The 25,928-nt window shown below is 44.0% G+C and overlaps 1 protein-coding gene across 4 annotated transcripts in view; it reads left to right on the top strand.

The window, feature by feature from the left end:
- The window catches only part of AJAP1 (adherens junctions associated protein 1), a 121,701-nt gene extending 97,554 nt beyond the window's left edge, over positions 1–24,147 (top strand). The window contains exons 4-6 of one of the 4 annotated variants that reach the window (XR_014171315.1): positions 3,340–3,582; positions 8,095–8,226; positions 23,649–24,147. Coding sequence is in view for 2 of the 4 variants with exons in the window: in XM_081923768.1 (XP_081779894.1) it covers positions 3,340–3,582; positions 20,258–20,368; positions 23,649–23,670 (376 nt within the window). In the remaining 2 variants the exon portion in view is untranslated. Of the gene's footprint in view, positions 1–3,339; positions 3,583–8,094; positions 8,227–20,257; positions 20,369–23,648 lie in introns of those variants that run through there. The other 3 variants (XR_014171316.1, XM_081923768.1, XM_081923769.1) reach the window with 3 other exon arrangements.
- Positions 24,148–25,928: the final 1,781 nt, after the last annotated feature.

Here is a 25,928-nt window from a genome sequence, read left to right as displayed (position 1 = left end):
GAGTGTTCACTGGAAGGACAGATCGTGAAGCTGAGGCTCCAGTACTTTGGCCACCTCATGAGAAGAGAAGACTCCCTGGAAAAGACCCTGATGTTGGGAAAGATGGAGGGCACAAGGAGAAGGGGACGACAGAGGACGAGATGGTTGGACAGTGTTTTCGAAGCTACCAGCATGAGTTTGACCAAACTGTGGGAGGCAGTGGAAGACAGAAGTGCCTGGCGTGCTCTGGTCCATGGAGTCATGAAGAGTCGGACACGACTAAACGACAACAATCTACCTTGCAGGAGTATTAGGAGGATAAAATGTGGAGAGGGAAAACCATTTCCACACACCCTGCGCAAGCATCGTGGAGGGAGAGTGGAATACGGTATAATTTTCTAAGAATCAGTGCTTGGAATGTAGTAGGTCAGCTGAATGTAGTTAGAAGCTTCAGTTTGACCGGGAACTGGTTTTATGTAGTATCTGATTATGTAATGTATCCAATTTTATGGAACATTACATGCAACATTATATGCAACTATATCTATATTTATATCTATATATTAAGCGATTAAGTCCCATAAGTCACTTTAATTCTGCAACATGATTTTACAGCTATGGATACACAGAGGTATTTGTGCAAAGTAATTAGCATTGTTTGTTTTGTGCATCTGTTTACTCGTTGTTTATCTTAGAAAATCTGGCGAGTGGGTGTGTATATAAAAATGTGCTATAATATTAGGAATGATAATGCATATATTAGTGTGGATAACGTGCAATAATTGTTTGCCGTTTTAGCAAAGCTAGTAACAACAATTCTCTTCTTGGCCAAATCAAGGAGTGAGACAGAAAATGGGGGGAAATCCATGTTTTATTGGGGATTTAAATTTGTTTATTTGCTTGCTCGTTTATTGTAGTAATTGGTTTTATACTTGTAAACCACTTTTGACAATAAAGCAGTACAGTCGAGTCACATCTAGCGCGCATTGAACTTATGCAATTTCTACTATGCAAACTCTTTTGCAACTCCATTCCAGGAGCCATCCCAGCCTTTTTCTTTGGCTCTTTTGGGACATGTCTGCCTTCTTCTCTCTGCTTCCCTCCCTCCTCCTCCTCCCTTCTACCATTCGCTCACAGGTGGAGGAGTGAGGGGAAGCAGTAAAGACACCGAAAAAGCTCTCCCCATGGGGCTTCCCCACACCTGCCAGCCAGAAAAGGGTAATTTGGGCTGCATGCAATTTTTTTTATATGTGCACCATCCTTGGAATGTAACCCCAGTATACAATGTGACTCAAATGTATGCAAAAATATTATTATTTAATTCACATTTAAATTTTCAGGAAAGCCCATCCCTGTGTATATGCACAAACACAATGACTGCTTTTTGACACTATTTTAGGGATGCTTCACTAGCATGGTGCAGGGAGATAAGTGAAAGAAATCAAACTTTGGTGTATGCTGTGGAAGTAATTTTAGATTTTTCCAAATTTTTAGATATTTTCCCACTTAAACCAGAAAACAGGAAGAGTGAAATGCAATGCCAAGCAAGTCAGGGTAAAAGCATAATGAATAATAACAAAGGGGAGTTAATTGCCCCCCAAGTTTTTTAAAAAGGGGCAGACTTTGAGTTTATCATGAGTGGCAAGATGTATCCTGCATGCTGAAAGATCCTGGTGAATACCAAATCCACGGTGCTTTCTTCCCTGCGCACTTCAGGCCTGTGATTTCCCCCTTCCTTATTAAGGCCTCCATTTAAAATTCAAATGTGATTATGCTAGATAAATACATACACACAAAAAATAGTTCTGAAACCTGATCACTTGGTAGAGGCCAACGTTGCTCAGATACTGGAGGATAATAATTAAATTTGAAATTGCAGGTATAATTAGCAGGAGATAATAGAGTTTTCTCTCTCAGGAATCCAAGTTGCTGTTCTTTCATAACTGGTATCTTTCTTCCTTATTTATTTAGATTTTGTTTTTAATCCACCCTTTCCTTCAACAAACGTACAGTAGTGCATTATGACTGGCCCAAGGTCACTTATTAGACATTATGGCTGTCTGGAGATTTGATTCCTGCGTTGCAGTGGATTGGAGGGGATGACCCCTAGAGTCCCTCCCACCTCTACACTGTTATGGTTCTAATTGGAGGAGCCAGTTGACGGACTAGGTCCTGAACTCCCTTGACAACTTTAAAGGGAGTTTGCCTTTCAGTCAAATGGTCTGGTGTTCTGAGGGTCTCCTTTACTGAACATGTGACAAAAGTAATTCCTTATGAGAACATAAGGAAAACATTCTGGATCAGGCCAATGGTCGCCTAGTAATAGAATGAATCTCAACTAAAGAATCCCTGTCAGATGGCCACCCAACCTCTGCTTAAAAAATATCCAATGTAGGAGAGTTCACCACCTTCCGAGAGAAAAGGTTCCACTGTTGAACCGCTCTAACCACAAGAAAGGGAGTCCATTCCTCTGTCAAACATCTCTTACAATCAATAAGTTCTTCCTAATGTTTAGTTGGAACTTATTTTGTAGTAATTTGAATCCATTGATTCGTGTCCTACCCTCTGGAGCATCTTTTTCTCGCAGTGACCTTCCAGATACTTGTGGGAAACCTGCAAGCTGGACCCAAGCCTGAGTAAAACCCTCCCTCTGGTTTCCAGAAACTGATACTCATAAGCATTAGTGCCTCCAAGGTGGTGGCCATCACAATGCATAGTCCCATGGGCGATATATATATATATATATATTTTCATATATATATATATATATATATATATATATATATATATATATATATATGAAAAATTATGGTGCTTTTTGCAAAGTCTCATTGAGAGTCACATTGCAAATGGTCCTTTTTTTGCCTACCCAAACATGGAGCACTGCTTACTCTTTTGAATATAATACCTTAGTTGTTAAAGGTAAAGGGACCCCTGACCATTAGGTCCAGTTGCAGACGACTCTGGGGTTGCAGCGCTCATCTTGCTATACTGGCCAAGGGAGCTGGCGTACAGCTTCTGGGTCATGTGGCCAGCATGACTAAGCCGCTTCTGGCAAACTAGAGCAGCGCACGGAAATGCCGTTTACCTTCCTGCAGGAGCAGTATTTATTTATTTACTTGCACTTCGTACTTTCAAACTGCTAGGTTGGCAGGAGCAGGGACCGAGCAATGGGAACTCACCCCGTCATGGGGATTTGAACCATTGATCGGCAAGCCCTAGGCTCTGTGGTTTAACGCACAGCGCCACCCGCATCCCTTGAAGCTTAGTTGTTACGATGTGGTAAAATGTGTCCAAGCCGCATTCCTGGCAGACCACCCCATTCCTTTTTTTTCAATATCTCTTCTCTTCCACCTGCAGTTGTGCCCAGAGTGGGAACACGAGGAGGAACAGCCACCAGCGTAAAATCAACCAGCAGGAAGAGAGTTGTCAGAATCTGACGGACTTCACCCCAGCCAGAGTCCCTAGCAACCTGGATATATTCACGGCCTACAACGAGACGCTACAGTGTTCCCATGAATGTGTGAGGACGCCAGTGCCGGTCTACGCGGAGGAGACAATACTTCCCCCAGGGGATTATAAAACATCCTTCAATGGAAATAGGTAAGGAAGCAGAAGCTTGTTCGGACTCATCCATTTGCATTTAGTGGATATTGGATTTGGTGGTTGACATCATGAGCAAAATAGAGTCTCTCTTTCTTTCTTTCTTTCTGTCTGTCTGTCTCTCCCCCACAAGCACAAGTAAGGTAAAACCGTTAAGTGCCTCCTTCCACATCGTCCCATTCCCCTCTGGAGGGAAACTTAGAAAAGCTGGCAAAAGCAGGGGTCCATATAGAATTGAATGTTTCCCCTATATGTTTATACCCGTACCTTGACTGAAAAGGACCACACCCATCTCTGTGTACACCAGTGGTAGCCAATGTGGAGCCCTCCAGTTTTTGCTGGACTTCAACCAGTAGAGGTTGACCCATTAAGGAGAATGGGGCACTGCCCCACCAACCCCATCTTACCCTCAGCCATTCACCACCTGCCTTCTTAACTGCATCCAGCCGACATTTCCCTCCTTCTAAGTCTGAGTGTTGCCTTTACAGAACTCAGCAGGGAGGAGGAGGCACAATAGTTATTATTTAACTATTGCATTTGTGTCCCACCTTTCTTCCAAGGACCTCAAGGTGGTGCATGTAGTCCCCATGAATTAGATTAGGCTGAGAGGCAGGGACTCCAAACACTTCCAGCCAGCATGGCTAATGGTCAAGGGGGGTGATGGGAGGTGGTTTCCAGCAACTTCTGGAGGGCACCACACTGGCTAATCCTGTATGTACACCCTGAACAGCAGTTTTATCCTATATGCCCTGAGCCAGGTACATGTTGAAATTCTCAACACTAGAGCAAAGATTTCAATGTGTGTCTGCATTAGATGTGACAACAGCCCAATGCCCCCCATTGTAAAACAGAGAGGCAACCAATCTGTGTGTCATAGTCTGCCAGGAAGTGTTGCCCTACGTTAGTCTGTCCCAGGACTGATCCAGAAAGCTGATCATAGATCTCTCTTCCCAGCTTCATGTTCCATTCAGTGTAACTCAGGATGAATCCAAACAGCTGACAACCCTTTGGTGACTAGTTTTCTGAGTAAGCGTCAAGCGATGGTAGTCACTATTCACTCCTTATCTATTAAACCACTTCTCTACATTCCAACCTCTATGATAGGGTGAGAAGGGGAACAAAAAACCTGGAGAAACTATAATAAGATAATTTTTCAATTTGAAGTCTGAGGGGTGGGGGAATCACTTTGTGGTGTGTTCCTCCAACTTGACATCAAAATTTATTGTCTGAAATAGTCCTGTTTGCAGGACGTTCTGCAACAATCTTTTTCTCAGTTTGAAAAGGATCTCTGGGACAACCCAACACACACACAAATACACCCACACACCCACAACCCCTCCTCTGTCTCCCCCACACAATATTTGTTCTACAGGTTCTACGTAATGTGCACTGAAGTTTTGCAAGCATTGTGGTTAATGTGAGAATGTGGGATGGGGATTCTTTTGTCCAGCTTGAGATTTCATCACACTGAATATGGGAGGGCAAGATAGACACCTAGCGTAGTATTCAACACTAATCCTGCTCGGAGTAGACTCACTGAAGTTAATAGACATGGGTAATTTAGGTTCACTGAATCTGTGTAGGACTTGGTTGAATACTGCCCCATAAGTGTGAAATGTTAAGCATTTTCTCAGAAGCCTGGAAACTGTTGAGTGCATCTGATTGAATGACCAGCAAAGCAGCCATGATGAAATATACTCTCAGTAGCTTAGGGGCCAATTGCATGCAACTCTGAGGGTTTTGTCAATGTTTGTGTGTGTGTGTGTGTGTGTGTGACACTGGAATCATGACTATCCATTGTGAATCCCCTCCCTCCCTCCCACAGGAGACATGGATGATTGCTAGGAGAGGCATAAACTCAGCCTTCCCCATCTTGGCGTTTACAGAAGTGGGTGGACTCCAGCTCCCACCAGTCCCAGCTAGCACAGCCAATGGTCTGGGATGATGGGAATTGTAGTCCAAGCATTTGGAGGGTCCTAGGCTGGGGAAGGCAGTCCCATGCCATTGTTGTTGATGCTACTACCAAAAGCAAGTTTGGGGGGCAGGAATGCAACTCCTGTTCAATTCTTATATCAACACTTATGAGCACTTTCTAAGAATTGCAAATATCTAGACCACAAGTGGCTAACCTGCACACACCCACACCCTGATGTTGGTGGGCTATAATCCCCACAATCTCTGAACATTGGCCATGTTTTTGGGGCTGAAAGGGACCTACATCCTACAACATCTGGAGGACCACAGGTTCCCCACCCCAATATATAGATATAAAGCACCCTTCCAACCCAATTCCACCCGAATGTTGTTAGACTTAAGCTCAGGGGGTGATCAACATCTGGAGGACTCCAGGCAGATGAGTGTTGCCCTTGCTCCTCTGGAAGCCTCCCTTGGACAACTTAATTTTGCCAAGTTGTGTGTCCTATCCCACTCATCGAATTCTTGCTTGATGGAACTGAAACCCACCCAGACTCTATATGTTCTCTATATATCTTTTTGATTCCCTTTGACCATCCCACTCAGGCCATAGCCAGCAAACATGATCCTGTGCTGTTCAGCCACTCCTTGATTTTTTTTGCCCAATCTGCATGCTACCTTTGTCATGCTGTTGCCATGCTTCCATGGCCGACTCCCATTTCACATAGGAAAAAATTCTCAATCATCTTACTTCCCCGGCAAAAAATGCCCACTTCATCCAGAACTTGATATTATGGATGTAACCTGATTATTGGGAACTGATGGCTATGTCACAAAGGCAATTTTAAGTTCAACCTTGCCTGCCTGTCCACAGATATTGTAGTATCCCACACGTCCCAACACAATTTGCATACATCCAACGACGCTACGATCATTTTATTTGGCTTAAGAGTGAGAGGCAACTTGGCCCCCAAAAAGTCTGGCTTTAGAAGAGTCTTGCTGATGATCAGTGCAAAGATTTCCAACCAAACATTTGCTGCATACTTGAAGCATGCTTGAACTTCATCTACTAAACCCAATTAAGATTCTGAGAAATCTCCACACCACTGCTTCATCCCTTTTGGTCCAAATTTAGAACTGAACTTAAATAGGGAAAGGGGACACCACTCAGATTCTGCAAGGTCCCCAGGAATTGGGGGGGGGGGATTAGTTGCAATCTATGGGGGGGTACTCTTGAGAAATCTGTATGGGTGTCGCGGACACTAGCTGAAGTGCCAAGATGTGGGCTTTCTGGTGGGCAGAAGATTGGCAAGGATTTTTCAACCATTTCATTGTGTGCCTGTCTTTGTGATGCTGGAATACGAGCCCCAGCCAACCAATGCGTGGGGAGCCATAGTGTGGCAGTTTTGGGGAGGTGGGGCTGAAGGGCGTACCTATGTGTCTGTGTTTTCCTGTTGTACCTGTGAACTGTGGAGAACCGTTTCCTACAGGTGCCTTTCCATTTTTATGCTCCTCTTTCTGTATTCTTCCCTGGCAGGTGTGCATTGGCTGGAAAGGGTTCATTGTGGTTTATTTCTATCTTTAAAAAAGCGGGGGGGGGGGGATATGATTTTTGCCTAAAGGTGGTGCTTTGTTGGGAATTATTGGTCTCTGCTCGATTCTTTCAGATTTGGCAAAATTGCCGGTCTTGCAATTTTTTTACAGAGGAAATCAGAGGGTACAACTTTCCAGTTTTTTGCATGGCCAAAAGCCATTGGCCTGGTATCAAGCAGACATCTTAAACAGCCTATGACTGTGTCTGCAAAGCTCATTGGAAAAGCACAAAACCACAACGTAAGATACAAATATGACTCTTTCCCCTTTACCTGAGACATCTCAGTGTAGGGACTGAGGCTTCAGTTGCCATTAATAGCCCTATATGGTTATTAATATGGCTATTAGAGCCTCTGTATCCTTCAACAGAGGGAATAGAGGGTCTAAACCACAGTGCTGATCAGAAGGTCGGCGGTTCGAAGCCCCACAATGGAGTGAGCTCCCGTTGTTTGGTCCATGCTCCTGCCAACCTAGCAGTTCAAAAGCACGTCAAAGTGCAAGTAGATAAATAGGTGGGAAGGTAAACAGCATTTCTGTGCACTGCTCTGGTTCGCCAGAAGTGGCTTAGTCATGTTGTCCACATGACCCGGAAGCTGTCTATGGACAAACGCCGGCTCCCTCAGCCAATAAAGCGAGATGAGCGCCACAACCCCAGAGTCATCTGTGACTGGACCTAATGGTCAGGGGTCCCTTTACCTTTTATCCTTCAACATGGGTGATATAGCATCCACTCAGGTCCCATGTTGGGATACCAATACTGACTGGGCATTTTGTTTGTTTTAATCTGGGATGGGGTTTCCCCCACACCTTCAAAAAAAACCCCTCCACTTTCCTCTTGGAACACCCGCAGAAGCCAATACAACCATCCAAAGCATCGTTTTGAAATTATTGTCCCCACTCAAAATATGAAAAGAAAAGGCTGATTTTGGGCTGCAGACGTAGCTAGATTTACTTGCTGTGTGTTACACATTGCCACGTGCCAGTCGATTTTTCTGCTTGCTGCAGACCCTCCTCCTCCGATCGGCATCTAATCCCTGTGGCCTTTGTGTCTGAGAAATGGTTTGAAATCTCCTGTTGACCAGCCGAAGTCTGTTTTATTTCCTGGGGTCAGGGCAGACGCCATGTGTCCATTTCCTGGTACGTACCTTCTCTTCCGCCATTTTTATTCCCAAATCACCAATCTGTCCGCCCAGTGAAATCCCTCCCACACTTTCCAATCGCACCCCTGCTGTGATCGAAGGGAGCTCCCCGATGCTTTTAATTAAAATGCCTTGCTAGTTTACGCAGAAAAAGAAAAAGAGGGAAAGCGAGCACGACTTTTGCTCTGCAAACGCCAAACATTTGCTGCTACATTAATCTATTGAACCTTTGTTTTTAATCTGTTTTAGATTATCGCAGTTACGCAAGGCGCTTATCACAGCAGGGCTGAAATTGCTTGCATGCAGAGGTGGCATTGGAACAACTAACATTAAGCATGTTTCAGATGAATTTAAATTATTGTAATGAGTTGCTTTCATTTCCTTACCTGATGTTATTGCTTCAGATTGTTTTGTAATAATTGATTACAAGTCAGGATTCCTAAACATTTAGTTACAAAAAATGTCTGGTGAAGAAACAAGGAGAGGGTCTGGTGTTTTGCCACTTCTGTAACAGAACACACACATGCCTTTTTATTTGAAGCTTAGGATGGGTAACAATATTGTACAGGCATCTCAAAAGCACATGGTCAAGCAGGGATGGTGGGAGGATGTTGAGGAACTCCTGTTGGATAACCAACGTAGTCCATGTTCAGGGGTGATGAGGGCTGTAGTACAGCAAAATCTGGAGGACTACAGGTCCTCAGTCCTTGAATTAGATGGATGGAGAGGAAGGGGGGTGAGTCAGAGAAGGGGGGAGCATTGGTTTTTGTTTTGTTTTGTTTTGCAAAATCATCTTCCAAAATTCGCCCTTCCTTCCACAAATAATTCAGCTTCTTTTAGAGATTAATTAATTTGTATTCCCCCTTCATCCATAGATCTCAGGGTGGTTCACAGCATCATCTAGTAGGACATTTGGAGCAAAACTGGAGTTTAGGGGGTACAAAGTTTACCCCACCCACAAAACCAACCAACCAACCATTGAACTTTATCTTCAGACTCATTTTTCCATCCATAATGATAGTTGTTCAGGTGTCTCGGTCTCGTGGTGAACCAGAGACAGAAAATTGAGGCAAGGTTTCTTAGGCAAGGTGAGAAAACTATTCTGTTTTTGCGTGCTGTGATTTACAGCACAGCAAAGTAGGGGAAGGCGCATATGCAAGGGGTTAACTTGCCTAAAGCCTCTGAAGCATTGAGAGAAGTGGGAGAACTTCTCTGGTCTTCCAGTGGTTCCATTACCCAGCGATACACCCTTCTCACCCACCCACAGTCCGCTTTTGCCGCCTCCCATTCCTTATGTGCCTTCAAGAGCATCATTTCAGAGGAAAGGAATCGCAGGCTGTGTACGAATGACATTTTATTCTAGAATCCATGGAAACCAAGTCCTTTCCCGCTCCCAAACACAATCTCAACCTACTGTGTATTTTTATTTTTTGCTCATGAAAAGCACTTCTGGAGAAACTGGTTTCATTCTAAAAATAAAAGCTCATTGCAATTTATTCTGCCTCACCACACAGTATATCCATTTGAAGACAAAAGGAACTGGATGTAGGAGATCCTAGTGAGGTGGGTTGCAGGCATGTGCAGGGATTGGGGGGGGGCAGTTGGGTACACTTGCCCCAGGCCTTGGAGGGCTAAGCCAGGTGGAGGCCCTCACCAGGGACTGGCTGCTTTTTTGTTTGAGTTTATAACTTTATTCTAACAAGACTTCCACCCTGGACCTCAGACTAGCACTGTATCGACCTGGTGGGGCGGGGGTGTATCCACACATACGCAGTGACAATTTGGGTGGGCATATAGGATGGCTGTCCACCTGACTCAGTCAATAAATCAGGTCTATGCAGAGGGATTTGGGTGTTGGATGAGTTGGGTTCAGACAGCCATGAATTTCCAAGGGTTGGAATGAATGGTCCATGACTGTCAGGTAGCAGGGCATCATGAAGGCAGGAGGCCAGGCAGGGAAACCACACACACACACAAATCTAGGCTCTACCTCTGCATCATCAGCTGCATCTACCAGGAAACCCAACTTAGGTGGGTCTTCTCACAGCAAGGCTGTGAGTGTTCTCTGCAGGCATCCTACCCAGGGGGCTGTGTTGTGTGCCCTCACCCTTCTGATAATCACCTTCACATATCTGAAGGACTTTCACATGGAAGGTGGGACGAGCTTGTTTCTGGCTGCTCTGGAGGGGAGGACCCCAACCAATGGATTCAAATGGCAAGAAATGAGATCCCAGCTAAAGATTGGGAAGAATTTGCTGGCGGTCAGAGCTTGGAAGGTGGTGGTCACTTAAAAACCAAGATTTTTAAGGAGAGTTTGGATGGCCAGCTCTCAGGGATTCTTCAGCTGTGATTGCTGCATTGTAGGGGGTTGGACTGGATGGCACTTGGGGTCCCTTCCAAATATACAATTCTACGATTCTATGATCATCACTTGGGTTCATACAAAACAGCCCTTGTGTGCAGCACAAGGTTTGAAGACCTGCCTGGGGAACGGCAGTAATGGGGTCATGGCAGCCAGTGTCAATGAGACACACAGGGTGTGGCCACCATAGGGTTACATGAGTATCAGTGAATGTGTGTGTGGTGATGCAAAGGTTGTGCTGGGGGTGCATAGCTGTCACAACATTCCCTTTTTTTGCGGGAAATTCCCTTATTCCAGCGCCATTTCCCGCTGCTTCCCGCTGCTATCCCAGATTGTTAGATATCCTGTAGACTGTCCCCGGGACAGGTGAGGCTGCTGGTCCCTTATTTTCAAATCTGAAAGTTGACAGCTATGTGGGGGTGGTGTCTTCACCACTGTGGGTTCTTTTTCAGTAGTGGGCACCATGGTGGTACAGATCCATTCATGTGATCTCCATTTGTCCCGTTTGCTACTGCTTAGGGCACAGTCCTCCTCTAAAGGTATATTCTGTGGCAGATGTGCTGATGTTCTGGCTTGGTCAAAGTGGAGCGGCAAGGCTTGGAAGCTTAGTTTAGAGTAAAGGAGAGTAAGAGGGGACATGATCGGAATTTGTAAAATGATGCATGGTATGGAGAAAGTGGGTAGCAACACTACAACTTGTGGACATCCAAGGAAGCTGAGTGTCAGAAGATTGAGGACAGATTCGTGCTCCTCCATGCAGCACATAGTTAAAATATGGAACTCACTCCTGCAGGAAGAAGCAATGGCCACCAGCCTAGATGGTTTTTAAGAGTGTTAGACAAATTCATGGAGGAGAGGGCTATGGGTGGCTGCCCGCCCGGATGGCTCTGCTCTGCCTCTGAATACATGTCATAAGCAATAATGCTTCTGAATACAGTGGTACCTTGGTTTAAGAACAGCTTAGTTTATGAACAACTTGGATTAAGAATGCTGCAAACCCGGAAGTAGGTGTTTTGGTTTGTGAACTTTGCCTTGGAAGCAGAACGTGTTCCGCTTCCTGTTGAGTTCCATTTGTAAAATGAGTCCCCCACTGCTGTGGGAAAGCACGCCTTGGTTTAAGAACTCTTTGGTTTAAGAATGGACTTCTGGAACGGATTAAGTTCGTAAACCAAGGTACCACTGTACCAGTTGGTGGAAATCACAGGAGGAGAGAGGACTCTTGTGCTCAGGTCCTGCTTTCAGGTTTCCTATTTGGGCATCTGGTGGGCCATTGTGAGAACAAGATGCTGGAACTAGATGGACCATTGGCCTGATCCAGCAGGGCTTTTCTTGTGTTCTTGTTTTTTTTCTTTGTTCTTATGATTCCGAATTCCCACTGAGGTCTGATGATACTAGAAATGTTACAGCCATTCCCTCCCTCCCTCTCCTTTAGTATCTGCGGTGTCTTTCATGTTGTTCCTTTGAAGGTGGCCTTGTAGACTGCAGCGAGAGGGGAAAAGCTATTAGACATAACCCGCCATTTCACTGTAGGGTAGCCAGGCCAGTTTTGAGCCAAGCAGTCGAGCAAATTAATTGGTCAGTCTCGAATCTGCCCCCTCCCCGTACAATCATAATGAATCACGGATCTCCCCTAAATGAAATTTTCCAGCCTTCGCTAACTGTGACTTGCTCGGAATTGCCCGTTTAACATCATGCCCAGCCACTGAGCATTACAAAAAGGTAATTAGATTAGAACAGAAAAGAGAATAAAAAGTTAACGGCCTCCGCTGAAGCTGCTCCACGCAGCTATTTCGGGGGCTGCTGAGATGAAATATGAGATTGTCAGAGGCTCAGGATGATGGGGCCTAGAAAGCTACCTTGTACCAAGTCTGACCATCAATACATCTATCTCAGTACACCTGTTAGGGGGAGGGTCATGTTTGGCATGCTGAAGGCATCTTCAGCTACGGTGTCTGCAGAAATCTTTTCCAGAGATTTTCTTTTTCCCCCCAGTGGGAGGCAATATTTTTGGGTGGAGGGCCAAAGTAAAACATTGAAATGGTTGAGCAGGCCAGTGTCTCACACAAAACGCTGTCTGTACATTTGGGCTCACATCGCTGGTTCTAAAAATGCTAGAAATCTCTTTTTTTTTTTAAGAAAAGAAAAGAATGAAAGCTGGGAATCTGTAGAGTATGGTTCAACCTGGGGGCATCAAGGAAAGCCTTTGAAGGCATCATGGTGCCTGTCAGGTACTCCAGGTTGGGAACACATGAAGATGGACCAATGAGCTGGCTTGCTGTAAGGCTCCAAGACAGAGCAGGGGAAGGGGGGCAGGAAGAGACCTTACTTTTGCTGAACTAGCTGCCATTCACCTATGTTTCATTGCTGAGCTGGAACAGCAAATGTTGTCCCACCTGAACAGGAAGGTGCAGAAATCCCAAAGGCCCCGTTCCTTGTACTAAAAACCATTAAATAACTGAACATTGTTCTGCTTTTTACGTGGCATTAAAAACAAACAAACAGGTGTGTAGCAGGCATCTGGTTCAGAAGTCCCTTCTGTACCCTGAGAAACACCTCCACAAATTCTGTAAATTATTATAGATTATTATAACCAGCCCATCAACACTGCATCTAGAAGAACAATTCAGCCAATCAAATCCTCCTGGAACTTTGGACCCTGTGGGAACCCTGTAGTCCATCTGCTGTTAATTATTAACATTCTCTCCAATATCCTTCCTGAGAAGAAACCCCTGGTTAAATCGGCAAGATCTTACAGCAGAAAACCAAATACAGTTCTGGACCTATAAAATCTTATTCCGTGTAGTTCTAGGGGAAAACAAGAAAAGAAAAGAACCCCAGAGAATTGCTTACATCCTTCAAAAGTCGATGGACATGCTCTGTGAAGTCTGCAACATTTCAATACAAGGGAAATTAGCTCTTTAATAATATTTATAATATATTGATATGGAAGTCTGTATTATTCCAGCCCCTGGGACAGAGTGGGTGAGATTGCAAGTGAAGGTAGTGTAAATGGCAAGTGAGGGCAGTGTTTTGCAAAATTGCCAAGAAATGATAAAATGGGAAAGTGGTCGCTTTTCAATGCCACCAAAAATCCCTCCTCTAAACAGTCAGTTCAACTAAGCACTAACTCTATTCTTATTAAAACTTTACGCCTGAACCCTGAATTAGAGCCGTGTAGAAAGGGCCTCTTGGAATTCTCTGGAGAAATTGGAAAGACTCCTTAAATTTATTCAGGTTCTCTGGGTGGAGCTCACCAGTAGAAATAATAGTTGCTTTACCTATTTCCTTTTGCATAAGTTTCTTCTCCTTCTCCTTCTCCTTCTCCTTCTCCTTCTTCTTCTTTGGCTGACATTTTGCATTTTCACCAATGCACCAGGCCAAGCATAATTCCAAGCAAACCTATTGAGGTTTCAGTGAGAGCTGAAAGGCAACCATTAGCTTTTCATTAGAAATGCTAACAACCCTGCCAAAAAAAAATGCAACCATTTCAACTATCAGCATGAAGCAGGAAGCACATCAAAGGAAAGGAAAGATGTTCCCAGCCTTTGATTCCCCCCTCCCAATTCTCTTTCCCCAGCTGATGACAACACCATTCCTGCTCTGAAATAAGTCCCAGAGCAACTCTCCTCTCCCACTTTACCACCCGTTTTCTCTGCCTTGGGTATTTTAATTTTCAACCAGAAAGATGGGCTGTAAGTGCCCCCAAGAAATAAGAGACAGGCAAAGAAGCATGCAACAAGACCTCATTTCACTTTCTAAGGAAACAGAGAGAGATGCTTATGGGAGGAGGTGCTCCCTGAGAACCGTAATTTGGATGAGAAGAGGTGATAAAAAAAAATCCTCAAGAAGCATAAAAGAGCCCACATAAGTCCTTTGGGCCTCCAGTTGTGAATATCTGCTTGGCTGCTATCCCAGGGACTCTTGCTCCTCTTCCTTTGACTAAGAAGGCACCAAATTGAGGTCACAGAAGATTCCACATCAAGGAGTGACCTAGTTTGCAAATTGAGGCCATGGAGAAAAGCTGTTAAGAGCGTAATAAATATACAGGTTGCTACTGACACGTCTCTGTCTCTGTAGCTTCACTCTGCAGTGCTTATTAGTGTCTGCACAGTGCTGAGAAACCAGATCTGGTGGTTCAGCTAAGATCAAATTGTTACATATGTGTGTGTGTGTGTGTGTGTGCAGTACAGCTTGTGGTATAGGGGATGTTCCAAGGGGGTTCCGATTTGGCATTTCACAGTGATATAAGCTGCAGCACCAGGCTGGGTTACTGTTACTGTGCAAGCTGGAGGTACCTGGTATCCTGGCCTGATTCTGCCTGAATGCAACAAAAGCTTTTTTTAGTATTAGTGTTACGCGCTAAGAAGTCCACATAAAGTAGCTCATCTCGTCTTGGGGGGCAGTCAGAGAACTGTGTTGCGCTGGTGGTGGGGCTGGAGATTAAGTATCAGGAAGAAGGCTGTTAATTAAGATTTCAGATCACCGCATGATTTGGGGAACTGGAAACTCAACGTGAGGTAGGAGAGGACTCCATATTGGAGCAGGGGTCGCTTGTTTTCCACTGTCCCAAAGGATGGGACCTGAACCAATGGATTCAAATGATAAGAAAGGAGATTGCAGATAAACATTTGTTGTTGTTGTTGTTTAGTTGTTTAGTCGGGTCCGACTCTTCATGATCCCATGGACCAGAGCACGCCAGGCACTCCTGTCTTCCACTGCCTCCCGCAGTTTGGTCAAACTCATGCTGGTAGCTTCGAGAACACTGTCCAACCATCTCTTCCTCTCATGTCCCCTTCTCCTTGTGCCCTCAGTCTTTCCCAACATCAGGGTCTTTTCCAGGGAGTCTTCTCTTCTCATGAGGTGGCCAAAGTATTGGAGCCTCAGCTTCAGGATCTGTCCTTCCAGTGAGCACTCAGGGCCGATTTCCTGATAGGTTTGATCTTCTTGCAGTCCATGGGACTCTCAAGAGTCTCCTCCAGCATTAAACATTAGGAATAACTTTTGAGGTAAAAGCTGTTTGACAGTGGAACAGATTCCCTCAGAAGTTGATTGACTCTCCTTCATTGGAGGCTTTTCAACAGAGTATGGATGGCCACCAGTCAGAAATTCTTTAGTTGTGATTCCAGCATTTCAGGGGGTTTGACTGGAGGATCCTTCGGATCCCTTCCAACGCTACAATTATATGGTTCTATAATTCCTTCAGACACCCCCCCCCAACTTGGAGCTTTTCAGTTGTTTTCAATGTTGGGGAGCATTTTCCCCCTCAACTTGCTGGTAGCAGTGTCTATCCCAGTGGTTTGTGGTTCCCATTTGTACTTAGAATTTTCATCTTGATGATGTAGCTTTATTCTGAAGGGGGTGGGGATAGGATGGAACCCATCAGATCCTGAGAGATGAACTGGCATGGAGGTGGGAATAAGAGGTGAGCCTGGAGACAATCTGTGGGACCTTTCACCCATCCAACCCTACTCCATGATTTCAAGCTACTGCCTTTTTTGGTCATAAATGAAATATGCTTCAATCGGCTAGCCTTTGCTTCCCCACCCCCCACAAGGTTCCAGACTACAACTCCTGTCAACCAAGGGGTTGTAGTACAGAAGATCTGGAGGCCACCAGACTGGCAAAGGCTGAGATGGAGAAATGCACAATTTTGCTTCATCCACTTCTCTCTGAATCATTTTAGCTCTAGGGTTTGGCTCCCTGCTGTATGTTTGCTTTATGGTTGGTAACCTGGCAAGGTCATCTCTCCCTGGTTTATTTATTTAATTGTTGCATTTCTATCCCTCCCCCCTCCCCAAGGAGCTCAACGTGATGGATACATGGTCCTCCCCCTCCTCATTCATTTCCCACAACAACCCAATGAGGTAGGTTAGGATGAGAGGTTTTGGACCTTGATCTCCCGGGTCCAACACCTTAACCACTACATCCCATTGGCTCTCAATAAAGGCCACGAAGCAGGTTGTGAGAAAAGGACCTCCAGCCGAACCATAAACAGAGCTCTTTCTAAACCTCCCCCTCAAAAAAGAGATATGAATGGCAGTGTTGAGAGAGGGGTGTGCCCCTTTTGAGTCTAGCCTGCTAGCCATTGCACAAACAGCAATTAACTTTAAATGTAATTAAAGTTTAGCTGCAATACATGGTACTTATCTCCTGCATGTCGGCTAATCCTCAATAGATGTAACTCTAATGATGATTTACGGTTTTGCTAACGCGTCCCTTAATCTAAATTAAATGTGTAGTGATACTAAAGACCTCTCCTCTCTCTCACCCGCACCCAGATTGCACACTTGTGGGCTAAGTGGTCGGGAGGAGGAGAGGTGAATCCCTCAGAAGAGGATCGGGGCCATGTGCTTCTGCTTCCCTTCCTCTGGCGAGGAGGTCGCATTAATGAGGGCTGGTTGATGCTTTGGACATTTTGAATCAAAGGATGCTTATTGGCGGATTACAAGAGGCCACTGCAGACAAGGATGCCCAGGACATTTTGCTGCTGGAAGCAAAAGAGAAAATGCTGCCCTTGTTTCTGCAACCACCACTATGTGCCCTCTGCTGCCATGCATCCCCTGCCACCTGGTGCTGCATGGATGTTCAGTGGAGGAAGTGGCAGTGGCTGTCAAGCACAGGAGGCAGTGAGTGGTGCTCTCCTTGGAGACTGGATCTTCTGTGCCTCCCAGCTGATTGCCCTGGGGCCACTGCCTCAACTTGCCTCATGGGTGGGCCAGCCCTGACCACAAATACAGCACTACAAGCTGAGCTTTCTGAGCAGCTCCATCATTGTAGTTTTCAGCTGAGTCAAATCATAACATAATGTCAATAAGTTGCATCAATAAGAACATAAGCAGTTAGCCTTGTTGGATCAGGCCAAAAGCCCATCTGTTGGAAGATTCAGGAAAACGTCAAATAAAGTCCTCAAAGGAAAACAGGGCCCAGCCTGGTGATAACAGAGTAATGGTGGAATGGATGACCTTGAAAGATGGTGGAATCTCCTTCACTGGAGGTTTTTAAGCAGAGGTTGGATGGCCATGTGTCAGGGATTTTTTAGCAGTGGTTCCTGTATTGCAGAGGATTGGACTAGTTCCTTGAGACCCCTTACGATTCTGCAAACCTATGGTTCTATGATTCTTCATGCAGCACGTAGTTAAACCATGGCACTTGCTCCCACGGGAGGCAGTGATGGCTTTAAAAGAGGATTTGACAAATCCATGCAGGGTAAAGCTATGGGTGGCTACTAGCAAAGATGCCTATGCTTTTTTTCCATGTTCAGAGGAAGTCATGCTCTGAATGTGAGTTGCAGGAAACCATTGTAGAGGAGAAGGCTACAATTCAAAGTGTTGGTGCTGACCTTTAAAGCCCTAAACGGCCTTGGCCCAGAATACCTGAAGGAGCATCTTCGCTCCCATCGTTCACTGAGGTCCAGAGCCGAGGGCCTTCTGGTGGTTCCCTCACTGTGGGAAGTGAGGTTACAGGGAACCAGGCAGAGGGCCTTCTCTGGCCACTGTGAGAACAGGATGCTGGACTAGATGGGCCATTAGCCTGATCCAGCAGGCTCTTCTTACTTTATTATCTAGTTCAGCCTCCTGTTCTCACAGCAACGGACCTGATGCCTCAAATGGAAAATCCCCTGTCTTTCTTAATTCTGCATCACTGCAAGGTGGCAGCATTTGTTATCCCCCCTGCCCCCGCTTCCCTATTTATAAAATGTTCACAGTGCTTCCTCTTCTCTCTCTCCTTTTCCCACCAAACCCACAGTGCAAATGAGCAGGGATGTCATATTTAAAATGTTGCCCTCCTTCCTTCTTTGAACCCCTAGAACCGCCAAGATGCATTTTATGCCTCAACCCCTTCAGTGAGTATATCTTCTGTGTTTCCTATCCATCATAATGCTGCACACATTCCAATCCCCAAGTGGAAAGAGATTCCAGAAATGCCTGCCCTTTCCCCAGGGTTTGGTTCCCTTGGAATGAAAGTCAGAGGAGGCTGTGATTATTATATATGTGTATATATATATATATACTTACCATATATATTTATTTACTTACCACACACACACAAACACACACACACACACACATATATATATGGTTTTACATATATATATATATATATATATCTATATATATATATATATATATATATATCCAGTAGCCAAACCATGGTGGCACCTCCGGATGCTGCACCCCCCTGCAATCCCTACACAGATCTGGCTGACACAGGCCACAAAACCACAGCTCGCCCCTATACACGAAGCCAAGCCAGAGCACAACTAAGTGCAGTACAGCCATCTTCTCAGAAAAACTCTTCACAAAGTTCAAGAGGTCAAGACACAAAGACTTTAGCAACTAATCCACACCTAATGACCCACCTAAGTGGTACTCAGGATATCACTCAAGAAATCACTCAAGATATCCCTCAAGTAATTAAGGAACAAAAGAAGAAAAGGCACACTAGCCTGGGAACTTCCTCTCTGCCCAGAACATTGGAGGCTATACACCACACCCCCTCAACAGTATTTATAGGAACTCAAACACTGAGATCCTGCTCTGTTCCAGTAACAAGAAGCCGAAAGCACCAGCCTGAAGATGACGAGTGAGACCTCGTCGAAACGTCGCCTAGACACCCCAACTTTTACACGGGAAGACACCCGAGGACACCAAAACCTGCATATATATATATATATATATATATATATATATATATATATATATATGGTTTTACTTACTCATGCATACAACTGTGGCGTCAGCCAGGTGAGATAGGAAAAGGCTCACTCATGTGTCTCTATAGCAACCACTTTGGACATGTACGTGGCAGGACTTAACTAGCTGGCCAAGTTATTACCACAACAAAGCTACTGGTTGAGTTGGTTCAGCAGGTTTCTCATACCAGATACTAAGCCTCACATATGCAGGATCACATATTTGGAAGGGATCCACAGGTATTTTCCAGGCTGACACCTCAACTCTAACCAAAGCAATCATTAAACCAGAGGCACCAAGATGTTAAAGAGCTGTGGAAATGAAGCCTATTGGGGAATGGTTGAGGGAGTTGAGTATGTTTAGGCTGAGGAAGAGAAGACTGAGAGGTGAGGTGATGACCATCTCCAAATATCTGGAAGATGGAACAAGTTTGCTTTCTGCTGTTGCTGAGGGTAGGTCCCAAACCAATGGATTCAAATTGCAAGAAAAGAGATTCCAGCTAAACATTAGGAAGAACTTTTTGATGGTAAGAGCAGTTTGACAGTAGAATAGACTGCCTTGGATGGTGGTGGACTCTCCTTCATTGGAGGTTTATTAACAGAGGATGGTTGGCCACCTGCCAAGGATTCCTGCATTGCAGGGCGTTGGGCTAGATGACCCTTGAGGTCCCTTCCAATCCTACAATTCGATGATTCTATGATCTGTTTGGGAATCTGTCTTCCAATATGTTGCTAGACCCCATCTTGTTCTTGGGGTGCTCTAGATCTGTTTGAAGAATTTACCAGGGTATGGGGTTTGGAGCTTACCTTAGCTTTCCAAGGTGGCTGAAGGTGGTATGTGGGGGTTCCCCTCCATCCCGCAGTCACCATTTCTCCAGCACTCTGCAGCTTCCCCGACTGCCCACACTTCCTGATCTGAAAAAATAAATAAAAATAGCCCAGCCGGAGGAATGACCTCATGATGTCTTCCCCTAGGCTGAGCATGGGAAACCAGGGAGGGTGCAAATTGCAGAGCGCTGATGAGATGGTTTGTGGAACAAATGGAAGGACCTTCACAAAACACCCCTCGACCACCTCAAAAATAAGGTAAGTCACAAAAAACCCAGACCTCATTCATGAGAATGTCATTGAAATCTTCCACCTGCTTTGATAATTATAGAATGCAATTCTATTCATTAAAATCAGGCAGGCACCTTCAGCGTACTTTTTTTAGCACCTACCCAAAACATTTTTTAGGCAAGCCCACCCAGATACGTAGAATGTTGACATGTTCTTTCAATCTATTTTAGTTAATTTTAATTAGTATTTTGGAATGTTTTAAATTTGACAGTTTTTATTGATAATTTCATTGCTTTATTCTGTTTGCAAACAGCTTTGAGGTTTTGTTTTTCATTGCAATCAAGTGCTGTATTTTTTTAAAAAGTTCTTTTCTCATTAATTGATGACCAATAGTCAAAAATGCAGGAGATGTTTCAATGCGGCACTAAAATTAGATAGCTTGTATAGTATCACTTGTTGGTAGCCTGAGATGAAAAGGAACTTTCCCAGGTGACCAGATAACAAGAAATGATATATTCCTTGATTACCTAACCCCAACATCAGCCAGCCCAGTCCCCTCACCTTGCCTCTGATACCATCAGATATCCACACAAGCCCATCAAGTCTGAACTAGATATTAGGGCATGAAATCCAGTGGGTGGAGGTTCTAATCACAATGTTGGTTTCTTGATTTTGTCTAGGAAATTGACTAGGCAAGCTGGCTTGTAAGTCTGTAGGGTTGAATGCATGCATGCCCCAATTGAACATTATTCCTCATGCACACTTGGATGTCTAGCTGTGTTGGAGGTGGGCTACTAGCACAGGGTTGGTGGGAAGGGAAAGTGTGGTCTCACATCCCACGGCTTGTAGGAGAGCAATTGAGGAACATGTAGTCTCATCTGGTCTAGGGAAGCTCTTTTGTGTGTTGGAAGAGAATTGGTTTTGGGATTGTCTTGGTATGTAGTTGTTATTCAGTTTTTGTTTTTTGATAGACCATAACTGGTTAACTTAAGTGAGTGTGGGCTGGTGACATTGCTCCCCAATACCTTCCAAGAGCGTCTCCACCCCCATCATTCAACCTGGACACTGAGGTCCAGCACCGAGGGCCTTCTGGTGGTTCCCTCACTGCGAGAAGCGAAGTTACAGGGAACCAGGCAGAGGGCCTTCTCAGTAGTGGTGCCCACCCTGTGGAACGCCCTCCCATCAGATGTCAAAGAGAACAACAACTATCTGACGTTTAGAAGACATCTGAAGGCAGCCATGTTTAGGGAAGTTTTTAATGACTGATGTTTCAATGTATTTTTAATCTTTTGTTGGAAGCCACCCAGAGTGGCTGGGGAAACCCAGAAAGATGGGCGGGGTATAAATAATAAATTATTATAATATTATTATTATGCCAAGCTGTGCCCTGAGATCTGCTGGGGTGACCCTGCTTGGAGTTCCACTGATGGGTATCACTGTGATGTTCTGGTGTTTATGTAAACAATATTGTGTGTGTATATCTTCCTATATACATAAAAATGCAAGGCTGTCATCACACAGCCCCCACTGGAGGATTAGTAGTGCCACATCACGGTCCTAGATTTGCATGTGGAAATAGGGTTAGGAAGGTGAAAAAGAAGCTTAGTAGTTGCCTGGGGTGGCAAGTGGATGCTCTATGGGTTAATGTAGGAGAAATGTGGGGGGAGGTTGGTGAACATAGTGAGTTGAAAAACAGCGCCTAGTGTAATTAAAGTAAATGTTTGGGCAAGTATGGTATAATATGTGATTTAAAGTATGTGTTAGGTTGCAAGGGGGAGAAAGAGCGTGCATGGAATATTGGAAGTGAATGGTGATTGAATGAGAGTTTGAAAGGGAGTTTGAATGCTGGTGGGAGACAGTTTAGGGAGTCAGTTGAGTTTGGGAGTGAGTGGTAGGTGGAGTGGGAGTTAGAGCTGGAGATGGAGAGAGAGTTTGGATGGCAAAAGGGTTGTTTTCAATAGAATTAGGTCTGCATTTTTATTAGCCACATGAGACAAAGTAACAGATAGGATAACTCAAAAGTTAAATCATATGCTTCTGTCCACTATGTGATCATAGAGACCTATATTTATTATTTCTGCCCTAATAGATCATTGCCTTACACCACTTGCCTCTTGAATGGCTACATTAGATGTGGGAAATATTCAGGTACAGTGGTACCTCGGGTTAAGAACTTAATTTGTTCTGGAGGTCTGTTCTTAACCTGAAACTGTTCTTAACCTGAAGCACCACTTTAGCTAATGGGGCCTCCTGCTACTGCCGCACCGCCAGCGCACATTTCTGTTCACATCCTGAAGCAAAGTTCTTAACCCGAGGTACTATTTCTGGGTTAGCAGAGTCTGTAACCTGAAGCGTTTGTAACCTGAAGCGTATGTAACCTGAGGTATCACACTGTATCCATTTCTGGGAGCCACAGGAAGGGAGAGAGAAGTGCTCTTGTGCTCAGCTCTTACCTGAGTGTTTCCCAGAAGAGGCATCTTGTTGGCCACTGTGAAAACATGAAGCTGGAGTAGATGGGATAGTGGCCTGATCCAGGAGGCGCTCATGTTTTCAATGAGGGACTTTAAATGAGTTCTTATGTTTTAAATGGGGGACTTCTTGGTGGCAGTGCACCAATTGTGGAACTCCCTCCCACAGTGACAGTTTTTCATCGTCAGTCAAAGATGTGTTTGTTTGTCCAGGCTTTCGAGATCTGTGTGAAGAGTCCCAAACAGTTCAATATTTCCATCTGCTGCTATAGGTTTTTGGTTTTTTTTTTTTTTGCATGCTGTGATTCTCCCTGGGCTCCTATGGCAGGAAGAGGTGATACAGAACCAACACAACCATAATTTGAAAAGTATTTTTTCAAGCTTCTGTACATATTGTTACCTACCTTAACCAGGCTAGAAAAATAATTATTTTCATTGGGTGTGATCTAATGTCAAGTCATGCTCAGATTTAAACCCCATGGAATCAATTAATTTATATAGCTTTGGTTCCAACGGATCTGATTTCAGCATGTCATGGTTAGACTCTCTCTCATGTTCTGTTTTTATTTAAAGAGGAAATAAAATTACATTTTACATTGGATGATTGTATATTTGATCTGCGGAGGGTCCTTATGCGCATGGCTACTGTTTTATTCGAGTTTTTGTTGATTTTCTCTAAATTTGGTCAATTTAATTAAAGGCGAAAATGAGCTGTAAAGAAGGTGATAGCCACTGAAAATTAATGCATGGCTAATACTAAAAAAATAAAATAAAAATAAAAAACTGTAGATCATTGTGGGATGCTGCTAATTTTAATATTTTCTTTTTGTCCTTAACAGGATTCCATTGGTGAACCTGTAAAAAAAAAAAGGAATGGGTTACCTATACCTACCATTTGTGTTTACTGATGGAAGACTCAAAGAACAGCCAAATATATTTTTATATAATAAAAAAGGGATTTGCCCCTACGAGTGATTGAATTTTCGAGGAGTGCATTATTTTTCATGGGAGAAGATGGTCGCGGGTGGGATCTGGGGTGGGGAGAGAATAAACTTGCAAGCAAAGATGGAAGAAAGAAGATGGAAGCCAGCCAAACAGAGCCATGGCTTCAGTCTGGGACATGTGTGGACTGTGACTCTATTTTTGAACCTGTGCCAATAATACCATAATGTGCCATGATTCGCCTGGGGGAAACGTCTTCAGAAGGTGACGCAGAGCGGAATACATGTCAAAAAGAAGAAATATATATAGTGAAAGCAAGGGTGGGGAATATCTCTTCTAATAAAGTCAGTATTTCTGGTTACTATACATATAATATATATATATAAACACAAACACTTTTTGTACTGTAGCAAATTTTTGGAAAAAAAAATCTTAAATGTTCTGGGTTGTTGTTTTTTTCTTTAAAAAAAAATTAATACCATCAAAGAAATGGGTGTTGTGGGTTATAAATATGATTCCGTTTGACACGCTTAGTATATATGAACTTAAATAAATGGATGTTTTCTACTTCAGAAATTTAGTTTTCACAAACATACATGCTGACACCTGCATTTCAAAGCCCATTTCTACAAGAGAACTAATTTAACAACAACAACAACAATCCCGGGGTTGGGAAAAGGTAACTGAGCGTTCTCTGAATAATCCATGTTGATTACAGCTCTTAGAATTTAACAAAAGAATTTAACAAAAGTGGATCCCGTGTGAACACAGAGAGTTTCAGTGTGCAGAAGGAACCAATTCAGGCTACGACATTTCTCCTTGCCTATGGGTTTCAGGATGCAACGCTAAATTTTTTTAACAGGGAGTAAGTCACATTGATTTTACTGAGATGTACTTCTGAGTAGACATGGTTAAGGTTGTCAGACTGTGTTCCCTGGGGTTCCTTTAAATCTTATTGAGGATCCCTTGATGAGAAGGTCAGCAATGGTGGCGCCACATTCTTGAAAGACAGAAATCTTCCCCTGCAATGCACATCCACAGGAGAGCGTGGGGGCCATGTTCAGGAACAGCCCCTCAAGTTCACTCAAGGCAATGACAATGGCCAATAGATCTGATGTGTGAAGTTCTGGCGGTCATCTTTGCATTTGCTTCAGAACCTTCTGTCAACACACAAGAGATCCATGGCAGACGAGCCAGTGTGGGAAAAGATGCTTGAAAACTACATGACTATCTGCACATTCAGAACTTCATGGAGAAAGGCTAGTGTATGCCAGGTGACCAAAAGCAAAGGAAAATAAGCCAATGTGTTGTATGGGGGAGGAGGGGCTTTGAAAGGTGTTTGGGAACATCAACTGGACCAGAACATGATGGGTGCTTACCTCACCAGTTTGCTGGTTTTTGTTTCTGAGGACAATTCAAAGTCTTGTGTTGACTTCCAAAGCCTCTAGTTGTTTTTGGTGGGCTGGGATAGGTGAAGGTCTTCTCCTTCCACTTGAACCTACCTATCAGCTCAAATAATCAAATAAGGATCTCCTTGTCCTACAGAGGATAAGTAGCTCACTTACCTGAGAGAGGGTCTTCTTGTGTGGTGGCTCTGTGATTGTGGAATACCCTTCCTAGGAAAGTTATCACTTGGAGCCATCATCACTCTCTCTTAGGTACCAGATAAGGTCCACCTTGTGTCCTCCCCTGTGTTTTTAACACTGTGTTATTTCTTTTCTCCTTTTTTAAAAAAACTCCTGCTGAAACTGTTTTATTGGGCTGCTGTTACTGGGTTTCTTTCTTTTTTTATTAAAAAATGTTTCTAAGATAGTTTATTATTGATTGTATTGTTGATTTTAATTTTTGTAAGCTGCCTTGAGCAGCTTTGGAGAAAGGTGGGAACCACTTTTCCATAAGTAATAAACAATAAATACAAAATTAAGAAGAAGACTCCTGTAAGAGTTATGTAGGAGGGAGAATTTCCATGGGCACCACTCGATCTTCAGAATGAGACTACAATGAAAAGTCTACACAACCATAAAGCAAGAAATGCTTGGAGGAAGAATGGCTGTGAGTCAGAACACAGACTGATCTGACCAAATCATACACTACTACTAAGAACAGTACATGCAAGCCAAGGAAAAATGCTAAGGTTCTCTACTTTCATTCTTAAACTATGAACATGATTAGGAAGT

Source organism: Podarcis melisellensis, assembly GCF_964234715.1.
Source record: "Podarcis melisellensis genome assembly, chromosome: 8".
NCBI lineage: Eukaryota > Metazoa > Chordata > Lepidosauria > Squamata > Lacertidae > Podarcis > Podarcis melisellensis.
The sequence above is the reverse complement of the archived record's forward strand: the minus strand, read 5'-3'. Positions and strand labels throughout refer to the sequence as shown.